The 23425-nt window shown below is 42.3% G+C and overlaps 1 protein-coding gene and 1 pseudogene across 8 annotated transcripts in view; one reads left to right on the plus strand and one right to left on the minus strand.

Moving 5' to 3' along the window:
• The window catches only part of LOC139277281 (RNA-binding protein 5-like), a 47137-nt gene extending 24927 nt beyond the window's left edge, over positions 1-22210 (minus strand). For 2 of the 8 annotated variants that reach the window (XM_070895536.1, XM_070895535.1), the window contains exons 1-5: positions 15565-15648; positions 10648-10834; positions 6777-6929; positions 5035-5107; positions 4170-4243 (exon numbers count right to left, since the gene is read on the minus strand). In XM_070895536.1, coding sequence (XP_070751637.1) covers positions 4170-4243; positions 5035-5107; positions 6777-6929; positions 10648-10834; positions 15565-15644 — 567 coding nt within the window. In that variant the 5' untranslated portion in view covers positions 15645-15648. Of the gene's footprint in view, positions 1-2; positions 4141-4169; positions 4244-5034; positions 5108-6776; positions 6930-10647; positions 10835-15564; positions 15649-15934; positions 16008-20881; positions 21003-22099 lie in introns of those variants that run through there. The other 6 variants (XM_070895538.1, XM_070895540.1, XM_070895537.1 and 3 more) reach the window with 6 other exon arrangements.
• LOC139277889 (U2 spliceosomal RNA) lies at positions 7702-7855 on the plus strand (annotated as a pseudogene).
• Positions 22211-23425: the final 1215 nt, after the last annotated feature.

The following is a 23425-nucleotide window of genomic DNA, read 5'->3' on the forward strand; positions in this document are numbered from 1 at the left end:
ACACTATAGCCCATCCTTATTAGTCTTCAGTAAGATGGAAGCAGGCCAAGTCTCAAAAGGTCCAGTAAGAAGAGCGTTATCAGAAGCGGTCTGGAGTTAGACACGCTCTATTGTGTTAATGCTGGCAGGAAAAAAAATTAAATTATGCTTTAAAATTCTAAAGAGACAGATTAATTTTAAGTTGGCTTTGCTTTAATGAAATGAAAAGTAATTATTTCCCTTTTATAACATATCAAACGCTAAGCTTAGCAGAATCTGCTGCATCATCTAATATCACTAGTGGACCCATTGCGCTAGTTGAACAAAGCTCAAGTAGCATTATGTGGAAGGTGTTGCAAGATCCCAAGTGACAAATCTGTGGCTACCTTGATCTGGCCCAGGTACTTCATCCTATTTACTCGCGATCCTTTTTGCATCCTTTTAGAAATCAACATGCACCCCCTTATTTTTGAAGCGTCATCTGTACTTTTGAAGTTTATAAATTCAAATATGGAAAACAGTAAAAGTGGCATTTGCATGTTTTGTTCTTGGCAGCACAACGGAAGGAAAACAAACCCTACATTTAGTAAATGTTTGTTGCTATTACTGAAAGCCGATGTGACTGAATAGAAACACCACAAGCATAGAATTATTATAAATTAGATGTGCAAAGGGTTTACAAATTTTCTATTAAAACACAAGTTTTGAACTGTGGACTTACAGAAAGACAATAGTTTACAATGTACTTTCAGGATCTGTCCAAGTCATTTCATCAGAGTCAGGAACAGCAAGTACTCTCATCAGCTGCTACTGCTGAGCTAATTCTAGCAGATAATGATTACCAGGAACCTAGTGGATAAGATATTTATCCACAAGCCAGCTGACCATTGCAACAATGTGAAAAATGCACTATTGCTGATTACATTTCATGCCATCAAAAAGCCTATGCTCACCAATTTCAATTCAAACTTGTCTGCCTATATATTTTCAAAACTAGTGTAAGCAAAACAGTATCATTTTTTTCTATTGGCCAAACAATGGACCTTACAATATAAAGCTCCATGGAAACAAGTCGCAATTTCTGAAAATTGTCAAGTCCTCAAGTCAACAGTAGTTTCATAAGGAATCAGAATACTATATTTAAGCACAAGACTGCTCGCTTTTAAAAAAATCCACAAACATGTTTTTATTTTTCAAATCAGTCGTGGGAGAAGCTACCCTGCCTACTGAATTTCTGAAGAGATCCATAATATTCCTGGGTGCTCACAGACTTTAATCTTCAAGGAAAGGTTTGATAATTCTTATTTTAAAAAAATGGAAATATGCAAAGAGACCAGGAGGCAAAGTGAGTTCACACTGTCTTTTCACCTCTGATGAAAGTTCTCTCTCTCTCTCCGCAGGTTGTAATGGCCTTAATGAAATGAGTACGTCATCTCAACCCACTTCGGCAGCATAAAACTGCCACAAGGATATTTCCAAACTTGGTATGTTTGATGTTTACATTGGGCAATGTTCAATTCTCCACTATTGTGCATGGCACCATCTCCAGCTGAAAAAACAGAGATTGGGCCTGCTGTGTCAACCTCTCTCCTGGCACTACACTTCTGCACACCCATATAGTATATGAATAGGCATAACAGAGTGGGAGTGACTAACTTCAATTCTGTGGGGCAGTCGATGAGGTAAAACAACAGGAGAGTAAAAAAAACAATTGTGCACAGGTAGAGTACAGTACAGGCTCTGGTGGAGAGGACACAATGCTTTATATTTTCTGATCACACCCAACTAGCAAAGGATGCTTCACAACATCCAAAGATCATCAAGCACCCTACTGAAGTAGAGCTGGGACACCTTCCTATAGCACTCCATCAATGGCAATCCAGGCTGGGAAGATCCTAGATTTCCTCTAACCCGCAGCTCATCAATGTATTCCATTGCAGTTGCACTTTGTGCTTGAACCAGGAGAAACTCTGAAAACTGATCCCTACCAGCAGCCAGCTGGCACTCCAGCACCACCACCTCACACGGACAGAGCAGCTGTCAAAAGTCAGGTGATACAATGAAAACCCGCCAGGCACCAACACAGAATGGAAACACAGCAGTATGTTATTATTACAAATTGGTACCCTCTGGAATCAGTCTTCAGGTTGCCCATAACCCAAGCTGTTCAGTAAAGCTCACTCACTACTACAATTACTACACTGCACCATTTATACTATGCCTGGAACACTTGTATACTATGACGTAACATATCTAACAATTGCAATTTTTTTTTAATTAAGTAAATTTTTATTAATTTAACTACTCATCAATATTGAGGGATACTTTTACACTCCCTCCCTTGTCGCAGCATTACGGATAGACACTGGCTGGTTACCTCTAAACCCCATCCCCATAATGTACCCTAATCCCAATCGTGTATCTCCTGCTGCACCAATATGGCATTTCTTACAACATCCATCCTCGTACCATCTCAACTACTCCTAAATTATGGGAAATTTGGTGTCATGAACTCATCCATTGCTGGGAGTGTGTTTTGGCAGTACTGGATTCAGACTGCCAAAACACACTCACAGCAAGATTCTTACAGCAATTTTAGAAGATTCTTTCACCTCAAAATACTGGGCCAGATTTAAATCCAAGTCACAGATGTGAAAGGACAGTGTTAAAACAAAATATACTATCCAGTCGCGCCAGGATTCTTGTTAAAATGCAAATTCAGGTGGCAATGAAAATTTTCAAGTCATCCCAAAAACGATCTCTCACAAACCATAGTGGCGGAAATCAAAGCAGGTGAGGCCTGGGAGCAGATCACTCAGTTGCCTCCAACAGCGGTATGACGCGCATGTTGAAAGGAACAAAAACCAGTGAAGGGTCTAAAAATAACTCCTTTTGAATTACAGGTTTGTCACTTTTCATCGATTACTAGCAAAGCCTGCTCTTGACATTCTGATGCTCAGCAGCAACTCGCTTGAGATTTATTTATTTTTTCGGCTGATCGTGACCTTGAGTGCATCTTAAAATTCAACTTGTATTTTAATAAAAATGCCTTTGACACACTGCCATTGTTCTGTATAAAGCACAAATACATAGAGCTGATAACAAGCACAAAATGTAGTAAGTAATTTAGAACTGGCTAAATACAACGTAACATATTAGTCTTTAAACAAAAATTGTTTCATTTCAGCTGTTCTTATCCTTGACCAGGAAGATCCTAGGACCAGTTTGGTTATGGAATGACATACTACATTAGTGTACCACACCTAACATCAGGATGTAGGTTTTTGCTTGCTGTTCCTTATACAGTATGCCTACATCATTAGTCAAGCCAACAAGCAGGGGAAACCAAACTGTATTAAGTTCAAATGCAACGGTAAGTCTATCAGGGCTGCTGCAGCGTACCTTTCAGCAAATGGGTCTAGAGCACCAGACAGCTTGGATCAGGTTACTTGACTTCCTGATCCCTTGATTGGGAAACAGTGTGTGAAAGTTAAGGGCAATACGCAATTATCGTTGCTTCTCTCGCATGCATCACGCCGTCTTTCCTGTGCTCAACTTAACTCACCTACAGACCACTAAGCAAAGTTTCATCTTTTTTTATTCATTCCTGGGATGTGGGCATTGCTGGCAAGGCCAGCATTTATTGCCCATCCCTAACTGCCCTCGAAAACGTGGTGGTGAGCCGCCTTCTTGAACCGCTGCAGTCCAATATCTGATGTTGCTGCCTTTGCTCCTGTCATGTGGAGAAATCAGCCTGTTCTCAGCCAACAGAAGACTGAATGAACGGCTACACAGGACATTATGTTAGGTCCATTTAAAAAAAAATCTCACTGAACCAAATTAGCAGTTTCTTCAGTGTGAACAAAATAGCTTTGTAGCATCCACTAAAGGCCCAACAATAAATTTAGTTTTAGTTTCTGCTCTATCCCCTTATCTGCACCATTGTCTTTGCTGTCCCATGTAACTTGAATTGTTGCTCTAGCTGTGGTTCATACTTATTTATAAAAAGGTTGTACTTGCAATCAGTCCTATGGAGTTTGCAGTTTATACAGAATTCTACAGAAAAACAAAAACGAATTCACTCGTTTTGGAAAAAGGCCCTTGTGTCTCATTACATCAGTTTTCAATACAGACAATTTGATCCTTTTTATTTTTTTCCTCCAAGAAATCTAGACTTGTGATGAAGCAACCTGATTGGCTTCCATCCATCTTGTTGCGTCCTGCAAGTGATTAAACTCCACGAAGGCGAAACCACGGCTTTGACCTAGAGACAGCATTCAGATATAGACGGGATTGTGTTAGTCAATGGGTTTTAAAGCAGCCATTCTCAGATGAATCTCTCAAGTCACCCTCCTGCTTCAAAGCGTCTCCATTTACAATTTTGTGAAGCAGTGTTTCTCTGTGAGCTCATTTTTTTCCTTTTCTTTGCCATGGCAAGGAATTGAACAGTGCAAAATGTCAATAACTAGGGATAACAATACTTCTACAAAAAGAACAAAAAAAAGTTGCAAGGGGGGGGGAAAAAAAGGCATCTTTCATGCAGACTATGACAAATTGACCTTAGAAACAACAGATTCCACATGTGGTACCCACCTGCAACCCAGTTTTCATTGGGATTACATTTTCTGCTGTTACCACCACCATCCCTGTGCACAACACATGAAGGGAGTGTAGTGGAGACAATATTGAAGAAAAGGAAAGGAGAAAGACAGAAAAATAAAAATACCAGAAATAAAGAAAAAATGGGAATTGATATTTTGGGAAAGGCAATGCAACTTTGCTGACCCCAGCTCTTAAATGATGGGACCTCTTTAAATCCTGGGCTATAACCCTTTGTCTTTGACTTACAAAAGGAAAACGTTAGTGACTACTGTTGTCACTGCATAATTAAGAGAAGTTACATCTTGCTTTCAACAAATCAATGATACTTTTCACGTTCCTCAGCCATGGCAAATTCTTGCGTTCTAATTCTCAGCCACTGGGTAAACCAAATGTGTTCTTTTTTTGCTTTGGGGGAGGGAGGGGAGAAACCTGGAGCGGGAACAGAAATCTCACCTGACATCTTGCTCCTCATTAGTCGCACATCCCTTGGCTGAACTCCATCATAAGGTTCTAAAACAGTTCGAATCTAAGGGAAAAAAATAGTATTTACTCAGCTAACTCAAACACTAGATCACAATTCAATCCGGATCAAATGTATGAACTGCACTCCTCAAACACTAAACATGGATCTGCAGTTCTATCTGAACGGAATGTGTGAACGCCAGCATTCCAACATACTGCGGCCAGGAACGGCTCACAATCCCGGTCATTTCATCAACACAAAAAAGGTACCATGCAGCTCTCCACAGGGAAAAAATAAAAATGCAAAAAGTAGGACTGGATTTTTTTTTTTAAATAAAGACAAATAAAGTCTAAGATGTTGTTTAAAGCAACAAATCCAATATAGACAGATAGATACTTTGATTATCCTTTTCTAAACTTAAACACTCTTGTGCTACAATTGATGACAGCAAACTTCAACAGAAACAAGAGGAGGCAATTTGAGGTATCCCTAACTGCTGTCATACCTTTTACTTCTGGTCATGTTAGACTGTGTTAACTGAAACCCCAATTCTCTTCTGTGCCCTCCCTCCATCACAATCAGATGTTTGCGATGTGATTTATTTTCCAGCCACAATTAAACCACTGCCATCGAACAGTTCGATTAATAATCCACCTTCTAAAACATAACTGATACTAACATGTACAAAACCATGATAACATTTATATACACCAAATAATAATCACCGAGTCTGCCACAAACACTTCAGTTCCCAGTCTTCTGAACTCGCATCTACAATGCTTTCTGATACTCAAGTATTGAATAGATAACTGAACACTAGATCAAACTTTTCTGTGCTGTAACATGCTATGATTCACAAACAGCTACAGTACCATCAAATAAAGACAACATTTGCATTTATATATGCCTTTAATGACTGTGGAACACCCTAAAATACTTCAGTGTGAATGAAGTATTTCCCACAAACATCAAGATGATAATCTGTATTTAGTGGGATTGGTTGAGGGATAAATGTTGACCACAGGACACCTGGTTAGCACGTGTTAACTTCAAAAAGAGATAGCAGTGCTACCTGCTGGAACTCCAAGTCATTACAGTCTCAAATTTAAATCATTGCACTGTTGGTGAAATGTTATTGAATGAACCGGTCGTTGCAGAGCAGAGCTCCCACCTCCAGACATCCCCATTTTCCAGAAGCCACTTTGCAATTCCAAAAACAGCTAATTGCCAAGGACTGCCAACACAATAGAAAGTTCACAGTTCAGAATTCTTGGAGAAAATGGACAATATCACATTTTTAAAAAAAAACATTTTATGCAGCCAACATATTGCAGTCAGCACGCCACATTCTCTGTTATCGGGGCAGTAGGGAGTTGGGAAACACGAGTTTAATAAAACTGCAAGAGTAGAGCAAACAGCCAGGGATCATTTTATTGGTGATGCCTGCTGAAAAGTGCTTGTGTGCTCATATTAGGAGGAGAAATGTTACCATGCCTGCAAAAATACAAAATATGATTAAAAAAAAGCCATACAATGGCTTTTACTAAAGCAACACTGTTGAAAAGAAAAGCAAACACATTTTCATTCATGCTTCCTTGAAAACTATTACTTGTAACTTTTTCTTTCTCCTACCCAACTATCATTTCTATTTTATCTGCCTCCTTTTGTTTCTATGGAAAATCATCGCTATGGTAACTACAGCACGCACACTGGAGAGTAAAAAAAGACCTACATCATCCTCTGTTGTGGATGAGGGAAGCCCTCGTAACATAATAGTTTTGCTTTCTTTTTCATTGTTCAGGTCATTCCGGTCTGGATCCTTGTAGTCGCCATCTGAATGGTAACCGCCATCTGACCGGTCACTGCTTCTTCTCTCCTGATGTCTCTATAAAAAGGAACATTTGAACCAAAAACATGAGCATAGCAAAGCTGAAGAAAACCTCAGAGCAAAGGTTTTAAAAATTCTTGAGTGAGAGACTGACGAGGCACATTACCAAGTAGGAGATTTGATCAGCCCTATCTAGCTGTTGCTGAGCAGGGGCATGTGCCTTCCTGCTAAGAAACGGGGAAAAAATAATCAGATGGGGTTGTCATTGCTGGATCATCCTTCTCCTCCCAGAGGCTGACCAAAAAGGACACTTTCAGGGGCAAACTTGTCATCCGTTTGGTAGCAAAGACACTAAAGGTGCATGATCATTAGGGCGAAGATACCTTATAAAAAATGGGCAGGCACAAGTCGTTTATTAAAACCAAGTAATCTACACATTTAAATTTTGTTGGCAAAATGATGCTCCACTTTTCACATGAACTGGTCCACTAGATGACTGAGTTCAGTATCAAGAACACAGCTGAGATTCAACCATATTTAGTGTATATATTGAATTTCAAGTTTACCACTTTTTTCAGATTTTAACACTGAAGGCAGCCAAGCCATTTGTCAATGTTGTAAGCCGAATGATAGGAAAGGGGCAAAAATGGACCTTGTCGACAATGTTCCCTGTAATTTTTTTGGGTGCGTAGCCCCTTTAAGCAGCTGTGCGGCCCATTCAAAATACCGCACATTTGGTTTTTCTTATTTAAAAGGCAGTGAGTCGGCTGTGCAGCAGCGCAGCTTAAAAGGAACACTGCTGTAGATTCTCCTTCCCTATATGTAGAGAAACACTTCTCGGCCTTTTGGCTAAGATCAAGTGTAGTATCTGTTCTTATCAGTTTAATATCCCCTATGGAACAGGGAGATGGAACAGGGGCTTGCCCCGTCCACTCCATGCACAGACCTGGTATTGCAGTGCTTCCAGGAACGATGCAGCTTCCCCTCTCGGCCTTTTGGCTAAGATCAAGTGTAAATAGCGCAAAGTTATCTTTGGCGCTGGAGTTGATCTGACAAGAATTGGCAAAAAAAAATGTAGAGAAACACTCCGCTGATTGCCAGGTGAGGTGATGAAATCACAGACCCTCATTAATTTGAATGGATTCCAATTAAAGGCACTCAAGTAGCAGATGGACAACACATTAGGCTCAGTGTGAACATAGTAGACAACAGATTACATGGCTGATTTTTGTTGGTTTCTTTAAATGGGTCTTACGTTTAACACTCGTGTGCACCAGATTAATAGTACCCACTTTTGCCCTGCACCATCACCCCTTTTGTCATTTAATCACTCTTGTCCTCCTATCCATCACAGACCCGTCCCTTTTGTTCTTTCCCCGTCCCCCATTTCCCTGGCTTAGTTCATCTCCAACATCTTCCAGTTTTGATGAAAGGTCATCGACCTGAAATGTTAACTCTGTTTCTCTCGCCACAGATGCTGCCTGACCCGCTGACTGTTTTCATTTCAGATTTCCAGCATCCGCAGTACTTTGCTTGTTTTAAAAGGAGTACACTTCGCTTGCCCTTCAGGTAACTACAGACCAGTTAGTTTAACATTAGTTGTGAGGAAAGTACTGGCTTCTTTCAGAGACAGTGGCTGAGCACTTAGACAAGTGTGAACTAATCAAAGCGACAGCGTGGATTAGTGATGGGTTGGTTATGTCTGACTAATCTAGTTAATTTTTTTTTTGAGGGGTCACTAGCATGGTGGACAGGGGAAGTGGCTATGGACGTTATCTGCATATACTTCTGAACGGCATTTGACAAGGTTCCACACAAGACTAGCGGCAAAAATTGGAAGTGCACAGAATTGGAGGAAACCTTGTGATACGTGTTGGTAATTGGTTGGAAGGTAGGAGACAGAGTAGGGATAAAGGGAACAATCTGATTGGCAGGGTGTGATTGGCAGTAGTGTTCATAGAATCAGAGAAATTTTACTGCACAGAAGGAGGCCATTTCGGCCCATCATGTCCGTGCCGGCCAACCAAGAGCTATCCAGCCTAATCCCACTTTCCAACTCTTGGTCCGTAGCCCTGTAGGTTACAGCACTTTAAGTGCACATCCAAGTATTTTTTAAATGTGGTGAGGGTTTCTGCCTCTATCACCCTTTCAGGCAGTGAGTTCCAGACCCAAATTATCCTCTGGGTGAAGAAATTTCCCCTCAAATCTCCTCTAAACCTCCCCCCAGGAATCTGTATTGGAGCCTCAGCTTTTCACCACATATATTTCTGACTTAGCTGAAAGAATAGACTTCTATACCCAAGTTTGCAATTGAAGTTAGGAGGTGCAGTAAGTTGTCTAGATGGGAAGAGGAAGTTACAAAGGTATACAGACACACTAAGCGGGTGGTCAAAACTATGGCAGGTGGACTTTAATGTGGGGGAAGTGTAAGGTCATCCACTTCTGTCTTTTTTCTGATCCAATCAGAATATTTTCTTAATGGTAGGAGACTAGGAGCTGTGGAGGAGTAAGGTAATTTGAATGGGCATGTGCACAGGTACAAAAAAGTAATAAAAAAAAAACAAATGGAATGCTGGCCTTTATCTCAAAGGGGTTGGAATACAAAAATGAGGAACTGAAACTTCCAGTTGTACAGAGCCTTAGTCAAACCCTGTAAGTGATTATTGCTTTCAGTTTTGGACATCTCAGGAAAGATACAGGTGGAGTACAGTAGAGTCATCAGTTATACCACGGCTTAAGGAATTAAATTATGAGGACATGTTGCATAAACTTGGCTTGCATTCCCTTGAGTTTAGATGATCTTTGTGGGAATGATCTATTTGAGGTCTTAAAATGATAAGAGATTCGATTAAATAGATACAGAGAAATTATTTCCTCTGGTGAAGAAATCCAGATAAAAGGGGCATTAAAAATTAGAGCTAGACCATTTAGTTGTGGTCAAGAAGCACCTTTTCACAAAGGGCAGTGGAATTATGGAACTTTCTCTGCCAAAAAGCTGTGAATGCTGGGTCAATTGAAATTTTCAAGATACAGATTTTTGTAAGTGAAGGAATGAAGGGATATGGAGGAAAGGTAGGTAAATGGAGTTGATGTATAGATCAGTCATGATCTAACTGAATGGCAAAACAGAAATTAATGGCCTGCTCCTGTTCCGATGTAACAAATTATGTAAAGTGCCCACTTTATTAGATGGATAGCAGCTACGTATGCACTTGATCGGCCACTAAATTTCACACTTGTGAATGTGGCCCAATGCTTTGATATTCTGATCTTTGTTTAGATGTGCGCTTTTTGCGTAGGTTGGTGGTCACATTATCAGGTACCTCACCTTGCAGAAAAAGAGACCACTAAAAAAAATCAGGGAGGGTGTGGACCCTATTTCAACAAAAGTAACATTAAATAGAGGAAAGTCAAACCAAACAAATTATGTGGTAACTCAGCAGTTAAAGTGGAATACATTTCTCACCAATTATTTCTCTGCCTATTTTTTTTATAAAGTAATTTACAATTAAGTGCAAATTATCTGGAGATCAAACATATCAGACAAAGAGGGTGCTTTACTTGATTTGTTAGTGAAGTAGCTCTAAGCAAGGGGCACCCAACTGATGAATCTGCTATACATCAACCCCTACCCCCGAGCACAAATAACTTCATCTAATCGATCAAGTACTGTGCTGCACAACGACTCTGCCACCATTTTCTCTGAACAAATACATCATATTTTCTATGTTTCTATCAGTCACAAAGTGTCAAATTCTAATAGATTTTCACTTACACCAACTTCAGAATTCTCAGAGTTCCGGTGGTCTTGATGTCGACGATTACGACGATCATCACTGGATCCTCTGTGATCATAGTCCCGATCAGTGCCCCTTGAGCTCCGGTCCCTCCGGTCTCTCGGATCAACTCGGTCTTTGATCTGATCGGATCCATATCTGCCATTGCGTTCAGTTCTACTTACTCTGCGAAGACAGAGAACGCTATGAGACAAAAGCAGGTCCATACACATAATGGAAATCCACTGCAAACTCTGCAATGACAACTGGACACGTAGACACAATTAGGCAAATGAAAAACAAGCAAAAGTAAAGTTATAATGGCATATTTAAACAATATGTATACAAAGTATAATTTGTAACGCTTATGTGTAACTGAGCTATTCAAACCAGAGGTCCAAGATTCATTTCACAGCCTCTTGAGTTAGTTGATCCTACCCATGCTACCAGTAGTGTTAAAATTGGCCTTTAAAACCCTTGGGCTGGAGGGGGAGGGAACAAAAAAATAAAGCAAGAATTCTGCATCTGATCAGTATCTAGTTATTTTTTGCTCACTATCTGGCTATCCCTGTTAGAAAGTATACATAAAGGAACCACCAGGCTATGCTGTAATGTTCCCATTGAAAAATACCCAACCAACTCTAGGGATGACACTTACAGAATAACCACCTGGGTGAGGTATTAGGGGTGCCCTTGGAACTGTACTCCAAGCTGGAGTTAACACCTTTGGAAGAGAATGGGAAAGTTTTTTAAAATTAATACAAAGGTGCCGAATACGGATTTGATATACAAGTTTCACATGTATACTGTGGTGCTGCTCACAGTAAGTCAAGGCATGCCAGGTAACTCAGAAGATCAAGAGCTGAACGGCCTTCTAAATAAACTTGCAGACTTAACTTGGGAAGCTATTGCACCAACATTATGCAGTTTGGCACTAGCTGTGCTATTGAGTTGGGAGAATATTTTGCATCTGTGTGGTTAAACTTTCCCACACAAAACTAGTTGAAGAACACTTAAATCAAACAATGAGAATAATAACAACAGGGACTCAAACACCAAATGGCCACCAGTCTTCTCAAATATATGGCCACCTAACATCAGGCTCCGTACTGCAGCAAAGAACCTGGAGAAAATCTAGGAGGTGCCACAACTGCCACTTTTCCCAGATCATGGGAGACAGCTCACCACTGATTCATCAGCAGAAGACAAATCTGGACTATGCTACCAACCAACTCCACAATACATGTTGCCTCATTATCATAGATTTAAAGTAATTGGTAGGAGTTGAGAAATGGGGGTCTGGAACTCACTGCTTGAAAGGGTGGTAGAGGCAGAAACCCCCATCACATTTTTTTTTAAGTATTTGGATAGACACTTGAAGTTCTGTAACCTACAAGGCTAAGGACCAAGAACTGGAAAGTGAGATTCAGCTGAATAGCTCTTTTTTGGCTGGCACAGACACTAAGGGTCGAATGGCCTCCTCCTGCGCTATAAACTTCTATGATTCTGTGATAATGAGGCAACATGCATTGACCACATCTGGGGACTCAGGAATACCCCAATGTTATTGTGCAGTTAAGGATGCCACCCATCTACTGAACTGCTGCTCATTTCATGCTGGTCTACCAGGGCACATCAAATTCCACGATACTGACCTCAAGGCCACTGAATGGCTAAAACATGCATGATATCTAATTAAGCCCCTTGACACTTTTGACAGTTACTTTGGTTTTATTTTGAACTTTATTCCAATCTTTATTGTGCCACTTATGCATTCACAAATAAGAAGTTAATACTAGCTAAACTTACTGGAATTGGGGAAGTAGAGTTGGTTGGTCGTTTAGGGTTTCTCAGTACAGGCCGAGAAGCTGGGAGATACAAAAACTAAGATACAACACTGCCACCACTTGCAGATGTGCGTAAATACAACACATTTACATGGGCAATGTCCATTATAAAATGTGGACACAGGAATTTATAATAGTGACAGTTATCAAAAGTATGACCACAGGGGCCTAAGGTTTTGTGGACAGAAATTGCGTGCAAATGCAATAAAAAAAAAATTATATTCATAACAGCAAGCTCTGTTGGTTACAATCATCATAGAAACATAAAAATATAGAAAATAGGTGCAGGAGTAGGCCATTCGGCCCTTCTAGCCTGCACCGCCATTCAATGAGTTCATGGCTGAACATTCAACTTCTGTACCCCATTCCTGCTTTCTCGCCATACCCCTTGATCCCCCTAGTAGTAAGGACCTCATCTAACTCCTTTTTGAATATATTTAGTGAATTGGCCTCAACAACTTTCTGTGGTAGAGAATTCCACAGGTTCACCACTCTCTGGGTGAAGAAGTTCCTCCGCATTTCGGTCCGAAATGGCTTACCCCTTATCCTTAGACTGTGACCTCTGGTTCTGGACTTCCCCAACATTGGGAACATTCTTCCTGCATCTAACCTATCTAACCCCGTCAGAATTTTAAATGTTTCTATGAGGTCCCCTCTCATTCTTCTGAACTCCAGTGAATACAAGCCCAGTTGATCCAGTCTTTCTTGATAGGTCAGTCCCGCCATCCCGGGAATCAGTCTGGTGAACCTTCGCTGCACTCCCTCAATAGCAAGAATGTCCTTCCTCAGGTTAGGAGACCAAAACTGTACACAATACTCCAGGTGTGGCCTCACCAATGCCCTGTACAACTGTAGCAACACCTCCCTGCCCCTGTACTCAAATCCCCTCGCTATGAAGGCCAACATGCCATTTGCTTTCTTAACCGCCTGCTGCACCTGCATGCCAACCTTCAATGACTGATGTACCACGACACCCAGGTCTCTTTGCACCTCCCCTTTTCCTAATCTGTCACCATTCAGATAATAGTCTGTCTCTCTGTTTTTACCACCAAAGTGGATAACCTCACATTTATCCACATTATACTTCATCTGCCATGCATTTGCCCACTCACCTAACCTATCCAAGTCGCTCTGCAGCCTCACAGCATCCTCCTCGCAGCTCACACTGCTACCCAACTTAGTGTCATCCGCAAATTTGGAGATACTACATTTAATCCCCTCATCTAAATCATTAATGTACAGTGTAAACAGCTGGGGCCCCAGCACAGAACCTTGCGGTACCCCACTAGTCACTGCCTGCCATTCTGAAAAGTACCCATTTACTCCTACTCTTTGCTTCCTGCCTGACAACCAGTTCTCAATCCATGTCAGCACACTACCCCCAATCCCATGTGCTCTAACTTTGCACATCAATCTCTTGTGTGGGGCCTTGTCGAACGCCTTCTGAAAGTCCAAATATACCACATCAACTGGTTCTCCCTTGTCCACTCTACTGGAAACATCCTCAAAAAATTCCAGAAGATTTGTCAAGCATGATTTCCCTTTCACAAATCCATGCTGACTTGGACCTATCATGTCACCTCTTTCCAAATGCACTGCTATGACATCCTTAATAATTGATTCCATCATTTTACCCACTACCGATGTCAGGCTGACCGGTCTATAATTCCCTGTTTTCTCTCTCCCTCCTTTTTTAAAAAGTGGGGTTACATTGGCTAATGTTTGACAAATTTTCTAGAATTCTTTGAAGATGTAATGAATAGGGTGGATAAAGGAGAACCAGTGGATGTGGTGTATTTGGACTTCCAGAAGGCATTTGACAAGGTGCCACATAAAAGGCTACTGCACAAGATAAAAGTTCACGGGGTTGGGGGTAATATATTAGCATGGATAGAGGATTGGCTAACGAACAGAAAACAGAGAGTTGGGATAAATGGTTCATTCTCGGGTTGGCAATCAGTAACTAGTGGGGTACCGCAGGGATCAGTACTGGGACCCCAACTATTTACAATCTATATTAACGACTTGGAGGAGGGGACCGAGTGTAACGTAGCCAAGTTTGCTGACGATACAAAGATGGGAGGAGAAACAATGTGTGAGAAGGACAAAGAAATCTGCAAAAGGACAGACAGGCTAAGTGAGTGGGCAAAAATTTGGCAAATGGAGTATAATGTTGGAAAGTGTGAGGTCATGCACTTTGGTATAAAAAATCAAGAGCAAGTTATTATTTAAATGGAGAAAGATTTCAAAGTGCTGCAGTACAGTGAGACCTGGGGGTACTTGTGCATGAAACACAAAAGGTTAGTATGCAGGTACAGCAAGCGATCAGGAAGGCCAATGGAATCTTGGCCTTTATTACAAAGGGGATGGAGGATAAAAGCAGGGAAGTCTTGCTACAGTTGTACAGGGTATTGGTGAGGCCACACCTGGAATACTGCGTGCAGTTTTGGTTTCCATATTTAAGAAAGGATATATTTGCTTTGGAGGCAGTTCAGAGAAGGTTCACAAGGTTGATTCTGGAGATGAGGGGGTTTGACTTATGAGGAAAGGTTGAGTAGGTTGGGCCCTCTACTCATTGAAATTCAGAAGAATGAGAGGTGATCTTATCAAAACGTATAAGGTTATGAGGGGGCTTGACAGGGTGGATGCAGGGAGGATGTTTCCACTGATAGGGGAGACTAGAACTAGAGGGCATAATCTTAGAATAAGGGACCGCCCATTTAAAACTGAGATGAGGAGAAATTTCTTCTCAGAGGGTTGTGGATCTGTGGAATTCGCTGCCTCACAGAGCTGTGGAAGCTGGGACATTGAATAAATTTAAGACAGAAATAGACAGTTTCTTAAACAATAAGGGAATAAGGGGTTATGGAGAGCGGGCAGGGAAGTGGACCCGAGTCCATGATCGGATCAGCCATGATCGTATTAAATGGCGGAGCAGGCTCAAGGGGCCGTATGGCCCACTCCTGCTCCTATTTCTTATGTTCTTATCATGGCCACACAAAATGACTACTGATTTGTAAAAAAAACTGATTAAACTGATTAAACATTCAAAACTCTTTTTTGCTCCACCTGCCAGGAAGACAGAATAAGATCTTGGGTTTCCAAACATCAGCTTCACTAGTCAAAATGCTGCACGATATCAATACCATGGCATAAAACCTCACAGCTCGAAGACTCTGATCAGGCTATTAAAAAGAGAGACTTGTTTTTAAAATCAAATTCATGCTTTTCAAGGTGCAGAATATCTGTGGTGGGTATCGAGAGTATGTTTCATTTGACACCCAGTGTCAACATTAAGCACTCCCATGACTCGTACCCACGAACTGTGCACCGATAATGTTCTCTAACCCCAACCCTCAAGAACAACCTCCACCACCACACCACTGCAATGTTTCATTTCCTCCATAAACCAACAAGGATATGGATTCAGGATACTCACCTCTTATTGGAACCCATCCTTCAACACGACTCACTCCTGGAACAGTTTCAAAATGATGGCCTGTGTTTGTAAACTGGTAAATAAGACATCAGGTCAGCACTCACACACAGTATGGTAAACCAAGTTATTTAACATAAAAAAACACTTTATTGCTTTACAACACAGCCCACAAGCTCCTTTTACCCCATCCGGGAAGCGACTGATTTACTTCCTTTCACAGTTGCATGATTTTTGCTCAACCACAACTCTTTAAAATTCCTGGCCCTGAGAAGACTGGGCATTTAAATGCACCATTCTGCAGCAATTAGGAATAGAACTTGCCCAGTTTATCCAATTTCCTGTGTTCAAGAGAATGAGCAAAAGTTTATCCAGAACTGATGGAAAAAGGTTGCTTTAGGTGGACTAAATCTGCCATGGAGTGAGTAATCTATTCCAATCCTCCAGGCCCAGAAAAATCAGCAGCTGAATCCTAACGCAAGAAACTTATGGACACAGATGTGCAAATAGAAAACAACCTGCCTGAAATGGAGCCAGATAATGAGAGTTTCCTGCAGACCATGTGTTGGGACATTTCAAAACTAAAATACAATTTTCCGTACATCAAACCAGTTTTCTATGCCACAGCTCAAGGTTTATTCTGCACCAAAAAGGCAGCCAGTTATTCAGCCTGGTATTATTCAGCACCATACAGAAACAAATTCAGTCAAGAGGTTTCAGTGGGATTTCATTACGCCAAGCCCTTTCACATCAGGTAATGGACCCCAATCCACCAATGTGGAAAAGACTGATAAAGTGACTACAAATATTTTGTCTGTACTGAAGGTCAGTTCTTGATCCCAGGAATTTTTGCAGATATTACAAAAGCCATGCATCACAGAACAAACCTCTTCAATGTAGGTTCACATTTTGAGGTACGGCCTTGAGTAAATAATGGTGCACACTGCACACAATATGGGAAAACAATCCCCAGGTCAGATTAGCCTACGCAATGGTGAAGGTATCAACTGTAGACAAACCACACCCAACAGGTAGAAATAAACAACTTGCATTTATATAAAACCTTTAACATAGATAAAGGAAAAAGAACCGGCATTTATAAAGTGCCTTTCATGACCTCAGAATATCCGAAAATGCTTCACAGCCAATAAATTACTTTGGATAGTCACAGCTGCAATGCATTCAGACGCAGCAGCTAATTTGCACACATCAGGATCCCAGAAACAATGCTGAGATACATGACCAGATGATCTGCTTTTTAAAAACAATGTCAGTTGAGGGATAAATGTTAACCAGGACAAATAAAGAACTCCCATACCCTTTGGATAGCACAATGCAATTTTTTGCGCACATCTGAAAGAGCAAACGGAGCCTCAGTTCAGCATCTTGTCTGAAAGACAGCTCAGACTAACCCAGCATTCGCTCAGCACTACGCTGAAGTATCAGCCTAGATTATGTGCTCAAGTCTCTGCAGTGGGGCTTGACCCCACAACCTTCTGACCGAGAGGCAAGAGTGCTATCACCAATGCCCAACTGTCAGTATGATCTGACCTATTTGGGAGGTTAAAGATAACACAAGTCAGAAAACTAAATTGGAACATCCCACCCATGCTCAGCTTGAAGCAAAAAAAAGCCAACAGAAAAGTCCCTCAAAAAGGCAAGCCTACAAAGAGAATCCAGCTCCATAAGTCCACCCACATGCATTTTAAATATAAATGTCATGAAGTCCATCCATCAATACTGATGAATACTGATGAAATATTATGATAGCATTGTGTTCATTTCTCACCCAGGAAAGTATGGTTGTAAATCAGAGATTAAGATGTTAACAGATTATAAAAATTCATAGACAGCCGTGCAGTCTATTCTGTTGCCAACACTCTTTTCAGACTATGTGAGATGAGAAGGAATGTAGAGACTAAATTGCAATAGACATACCATAGCTTTTGACCAGGGACAGTACCTGGCTCAGACTACTTTTTCCTGAGGTTCAAAGCACACATATATGCTGAATATAACTGGGAAATTCTTTGGATAACAGAATTATTACGGTAAGTCATCATCATAGGCAGTCCCTTGGAATCGAAGAAGACTTGCTTCCACTCTTAGCATGAGTTCTTAGGTGGCGTCCAATACGAGAACCAGAGTATCTGTCACAGGTCAGACAAATAGTCGTTGACGGAAAAGATGGGCAGGGAGCCTGGTTTGCCGCACGCTCCTTCCGCTGCCTGCGCCTGATTTCTGCATGCTCTCGGCGATGATACTCGAGGAGTTCAGCGCCCTCACGAATGCACTTCCTCCACTTAGGGTGGTCTATGGCCAAGGACTCCCAGGTATCAGTGGGGATGTCACACTTTATCAGGGAGGCTTTGACGGTGTCCTTGTAACGTTTCCTCTGCCAGCCTTTGGTTCATTTGCCGTGGACGAGTTCAGAGTAGAACGCTTGCTTTTGGGAGTCTCGTGTCTGGCATGCGAACTATGTGGCCTGCCCAGCGGAGCTGATCAAGTGTGGTCAGTGCTTCAATGCTGGGGATTTTGTCCTGGACGAGGACGCTAATGTTTGTGCATCTGTCCTCCCAGGGGATTTGCAGGATCTTGCGGAGACATCGCTTGTGGTATTTCTCCAGTGACTTGAGGTATCTACTGTACATGGTCCATGTTTCTGAGACATACAGGAGGACGGGTATTACTACGGCCTTGTAGACCATGAGCTTGGTGACAGTTTTGAGGGACTGATCTTCAAACACTCTTTTCTTCAGGCGGCCGAAGGCTGCACTGGAGGCGGTGTTGGATCTCATCATCAATGCCCGCTCTTGTTGATAGGAGGCTCCTGAGATAGGGGTAGTGGTCCACGTTGTCCAGTGCCACTCCGTGGATCTTGATGTTTGGGGGGGGGCAGTGCTGTGCAGCCAGGACAGGCTGGTGGACTTGCCTTTCTCATGACATTTCAACACTTTTTAAAAACCTTATAAACATCTCACTTTCCACATCCTTGCTCAAGTTGTGGAATGACTAGAAGTTCCATAAAGACCCTTGCCATGTGAGTCAAAGCATTTCCGAATGTAACTTAAGTTACAACAGAATAATTTAGGTGCACCCTGCCTTCAATGATTAAGTACGTGTACCATGTGGTACTGAACTAGAAACCAGGATGGTCTAGGTATTATTTCTGACCCATGCTGTGTTAACAGAAGATCCATAGATGGGCAAGACGATCTTTACATCAAATAGAAAAAAGCATTAAAGCAATCAAGGACATGAGAGAAACAAAGAATGTGTGAATCATCACAGCAGTGTGAGGCAACCTGAGGAGGTGACAAAAGATCAGGTCTGAAATTAAAACAGAAGTTCAGAAGAAAGGCAAAAACAGGGTACCCAGCATCCCATTGATGCATGTTGGGTGAAGACAAGAGCAAGCCTCCCTGTAATCAGAAATTTCATATACTCACACATTCTGAATAGCTAAAGGCTACCATGAAAGAACTTTATGTACTTCAGAACAAGTCATGGGCCTTCTGTCAGCTTGGTTCAGTCAGTAATACACTAACATTTGAGTCAGGAGTTTCTTGGGTTAAGTCCCACTCCAGCACATAATTTAGACTCGGGGTTCTCAGCCGGGGGGGTCGCAGGAAGATTTCAAGGGGTCTGCAATAGAGCAGGGTTGGGAGGGAGTGGAGGGGTCCCCGCACCATTTGCTAATGCTTCTCCTGCTGGATCCAGACTGCCTCCTCTTCTGCAACACCACTTTAGCCTGGGCTTCTATCCACAATGTGCCGCTGAAGCAGAGCCACATGGTGGAGGCTCCCTCCCTCACTCACAGGCTGCCCACACATTCCCCAGCTCATGTCAGGTGTTGGGAGAGGAAATAGCACTGCCAGGACATCACCAACCAAGCCCGTCCTGCTGTGGCTGCAGAGAGATTTTTTTTAAAACACATCGAGAATTGGCACCAATGCCTCGAGCGGTGCAGGAATTGCCAGAAAAACAATTGGTGCTTTGCATTCAGTCGTGCACAGATGGACAGCCATTTTCCAGAGTACTCTCATCCAAGTTTATTTTGGGCTGGTTGTATTGTTTTTAATATAGAAAAAACGTGTGTGTTGTGTTACAAGGGGGTCCGTGACATTTTTATAACACAGGAAGGAGGTCCTCAGAAGCACTGATATGGACAACACCTCATTGCATCAATAAGGGAGTGCAGCATTGTCAGAGCTGTCATCTTTTAGATGATGAACAATTCTATTGTTCACGTGAATGTAAAAGATCCAAAGGCCCTTTTCGAGGCGGCACAGGAGGTTGTACGTGTTCTGGCCAACTTTCCTCCCAGAACCAACACCAAAAAGAGATCAACTGGTAATGACTTTCATTTGCTATTCGTGCGACCTTGTCTTACACAAATTGGTTGCTGTATTTGCCTTCGTAATAATATCATGTTAAAACTATTTAATTGTTCATAAAGCACATTGGCACATCATGAAGTCAAAGGGTAACAGATAAATGCATTTTTTCTTTATAAAATTGTGCTTACACCTTCATAAGATGCAACTTCACAAGATCAAAGTCCTGTTCATCCATCACCCTAGTGATCACACTTTCGTTAGATCCCAGACCAATGCCTAGATTTGAAAAATATCATCCTCCTGTTCAAATCCCTTCAAGGCTTCATCCCTTTCTTTCTCTGTAACCACCTCCAGCCTGAGAACACTGTGTTCCTCATACTCTGCACTCCTTCCTACATTACAATGACTACACTTCAAAAATGACAAGTGGCTGGAATGTGCTTTGGGACATCCTAAAGTCGTGAAAGGCATTAGATATATCCAAGCATTTTTTTATTTTCTTGAACAGCCCCTACTTGCTTTGTTTCACCATTGGCAACCTTCAGCCTAATCTCTGGAACTTCCACCCTAGACCTTGCTCCCCTCCTTTAAGAGGCTCCGTAAAACGTACCTTTAGTCACCTGTCCGATTGTCTCTTTCTTTGACTCGGTGTCAATTTTTGTCTGAATATGCTCCTGTGAAGCACCTTGGGATGTTTTTCCACATTATAGGCACTACATAAATGCAAGTTGCTGTGGTAAAAAATATAGATCAAGTTGGACATCCCAAATGGGCAGAAGGGGAACACTTGCAATATACTGCTGAATCTAAACAGTTTTTTTTTAACCAAAAAAGTGGTGGAAAATAATTCAAGTGAAAATTTTAAACTGAGGTAACTGGGTAAACTTAGATCGTTTTCTTTAAGTAAGCATCCTACAGTTATAATGGCCTAAGAAATGCCCACTGTAAACTTTTAAATATATTTGGCCCCTTCAGCTGTGGCTCAGTGGGTAGCACTCTCACCTCTGAGTTAGAAGGTTGTGGAATCAAGTCCCACTCCAGAGACTTGAGCACAAGAATCGTGGCTGACACTCCCATGTCGGAGGTGCAGTCTTTAGGATGACAGGCGGCCATAAAAAATCCCATGGCACTATTTCTAAGAAGAGCAGGGGAGTTATCCCCGTTGTCCTGGGCCAATATTTATCCCTCAATCAACATCACTAAAAAAAACAGATTACCTGAAAAGACTTATGGTGCCTTTCACTACCACTGGACGTCTCAAAGCGCTTTACAGCCAACGAAGTACTTTTGGAGTGTGGTGACTGTTGTAATGTGGGAAACGCATAATCTGGGTCATGATCACATTGCTGCTTGTGGGTGCTTGCTGTGTTCAAATTGGCAGCCGCCTTGCCTACGCTTCAAAAAGTTCGGACAAAAGGTCAGCGACCGAAAACGTTAACTCTGCTTTCTCTCCACAGACACTGACCAACCTGAGATTGCTAGCATTTTCTTGTTTTTATTCCAGATTCCAGCATCAGCAGTAATTTGCTTTTGCCAAAAAAAAGTACTTTATTGACTGTAAGGCGCTTTGGGACGTCCCGAGGTCACGAAAGGCAAACCTTTTTTTTCCTTCAGCATAAAACACAAGGAAAAACAAAGTTGCAGCAGGAGCCCCCTGGCTCCCTGCAGGCCTGCCCCGGATGTTCAGCTTGATGCCGCTGCTGATGCAGAAACTTTGCGCACCTCGGTCGCTCAATTGCCACCAAACATTGTGGGAGAAATTCGTTTTAAAGACTCATCGCCGCCCAAGCCGAGCGAAACATCGCACTTTTTGTTTCGATTGGCGCACCTACCGTCCGGTGGCGGTGGTCGGAATATCACACTGGTCCGCGACTCCACGCCCGAATCGCTCTGCCTTCTCCGCCTGTCAGGAGCCAACCGCCATTACACACTCACTCACAAGATGGCGCCGGGCTACGGGGCTACCCAGCGTGCACCGCGGCACCACGCGCCCCGTGATTGGTTCAAAGTACAATGCCCTTTGCATTCTGGGAGTTGTCGTTTTTCTCTCTCCCCCTCCCGTGGTGAAAACAAAATGGCGCTGGAAAGAAAGACTTGCATGTTTCCACACTTATTTAGGCTAAAATTAACCTAAGAAATCTGTTCGCCATAGTTAGAAAGAAAGACTTGCATTTATATAGCGCTTTTCACGACCACCAGATGTCTCAAAGCGCTTTACAGCCAATGAAGTACTTTTGGAGCGTTATCACTGCTGTGGTTTGACCCATTCACCTCCACGGAGGTGTGTGGGGGTGCTGACCCATCCACCTCCATGGCATGAACCTGGTATTGCAGTACTTCCAGGAACGGTGCAGTAGCTCTAGGCCTTTTGGCTAAGAGCATTGGCGCAGAGTGATCCTTGATGTGTGCAAGGTGACCTCTGGCGTTTGTGATCTGACAAAAGGATTGGAAAGATTGCCTACGGAAAAAAAAGAAGAAAAAAAATCACTGCTGTATACGCAGATGACGCCTGCATCTATGCACAGACAGAGGCTGAACTCCAGGACATAATCGACGTATTTACCGAGACATATGAAAGCATAGGCCTTACGCTAAACATTATTAAGACAAAGGTCCTACACCAGCCTGTGGTCACCACACTGCACTGTCCCCCAAACATCAAGATCCACGGCATGGCCCTGGACAACGTGGACCACTTCCCATATCTCGGGAACCTCCTATCAACAAGAGCAGGCATTGATGATGAGATCCAACACTGCCTCCAGTGCAGCCTTCGGCCGCCTGAGAAAAAGAGTGTTTGAAGAGCAGACCCTCAAAACTGTCACCAAGCTCATGGTCTACAGGGCTGTAGTAATACCCGCCCTCCTGTATGGCTCAGAGATGTGGACCATGTACAGTAGACACCTCAAATCACTGGAGAAATAACACCAGCAATGTCTCCGCAAGATCCTGCAAATCCCCTGGGAGGACAGACGCACAAACATTAGTGACCTCATCCAGGCCAACATCCCCAGCATTGAAGCACTGACCGCACTTGATCAGGTCTGCTGGGCAGGCCACATATTGGCCAGGACACCAGGGATTCCCTGTCTCTTCTTCAAAATAGTGCCGTGGGATCTTTTACGTCCATCTTAAAGGGCAGACTGGGTCTTGT

The sequence above is a fragment of the Pristiophorus japonicus genome, chromosome 12 (assembly GCF_044704955.1).
Source record: "Pristiophorus japonicus isolate sPriJap1 chromosome 12, sPriJap1.hap1, whole genome shotgun sequence".
Taxonomy (NCBI): domain Eukaryota; kingdom Metazoa; phylum Chordata; class Chondrichthyes; family Pristiophoridae; genus Pristiophorus; species Pristiophorus japonicus.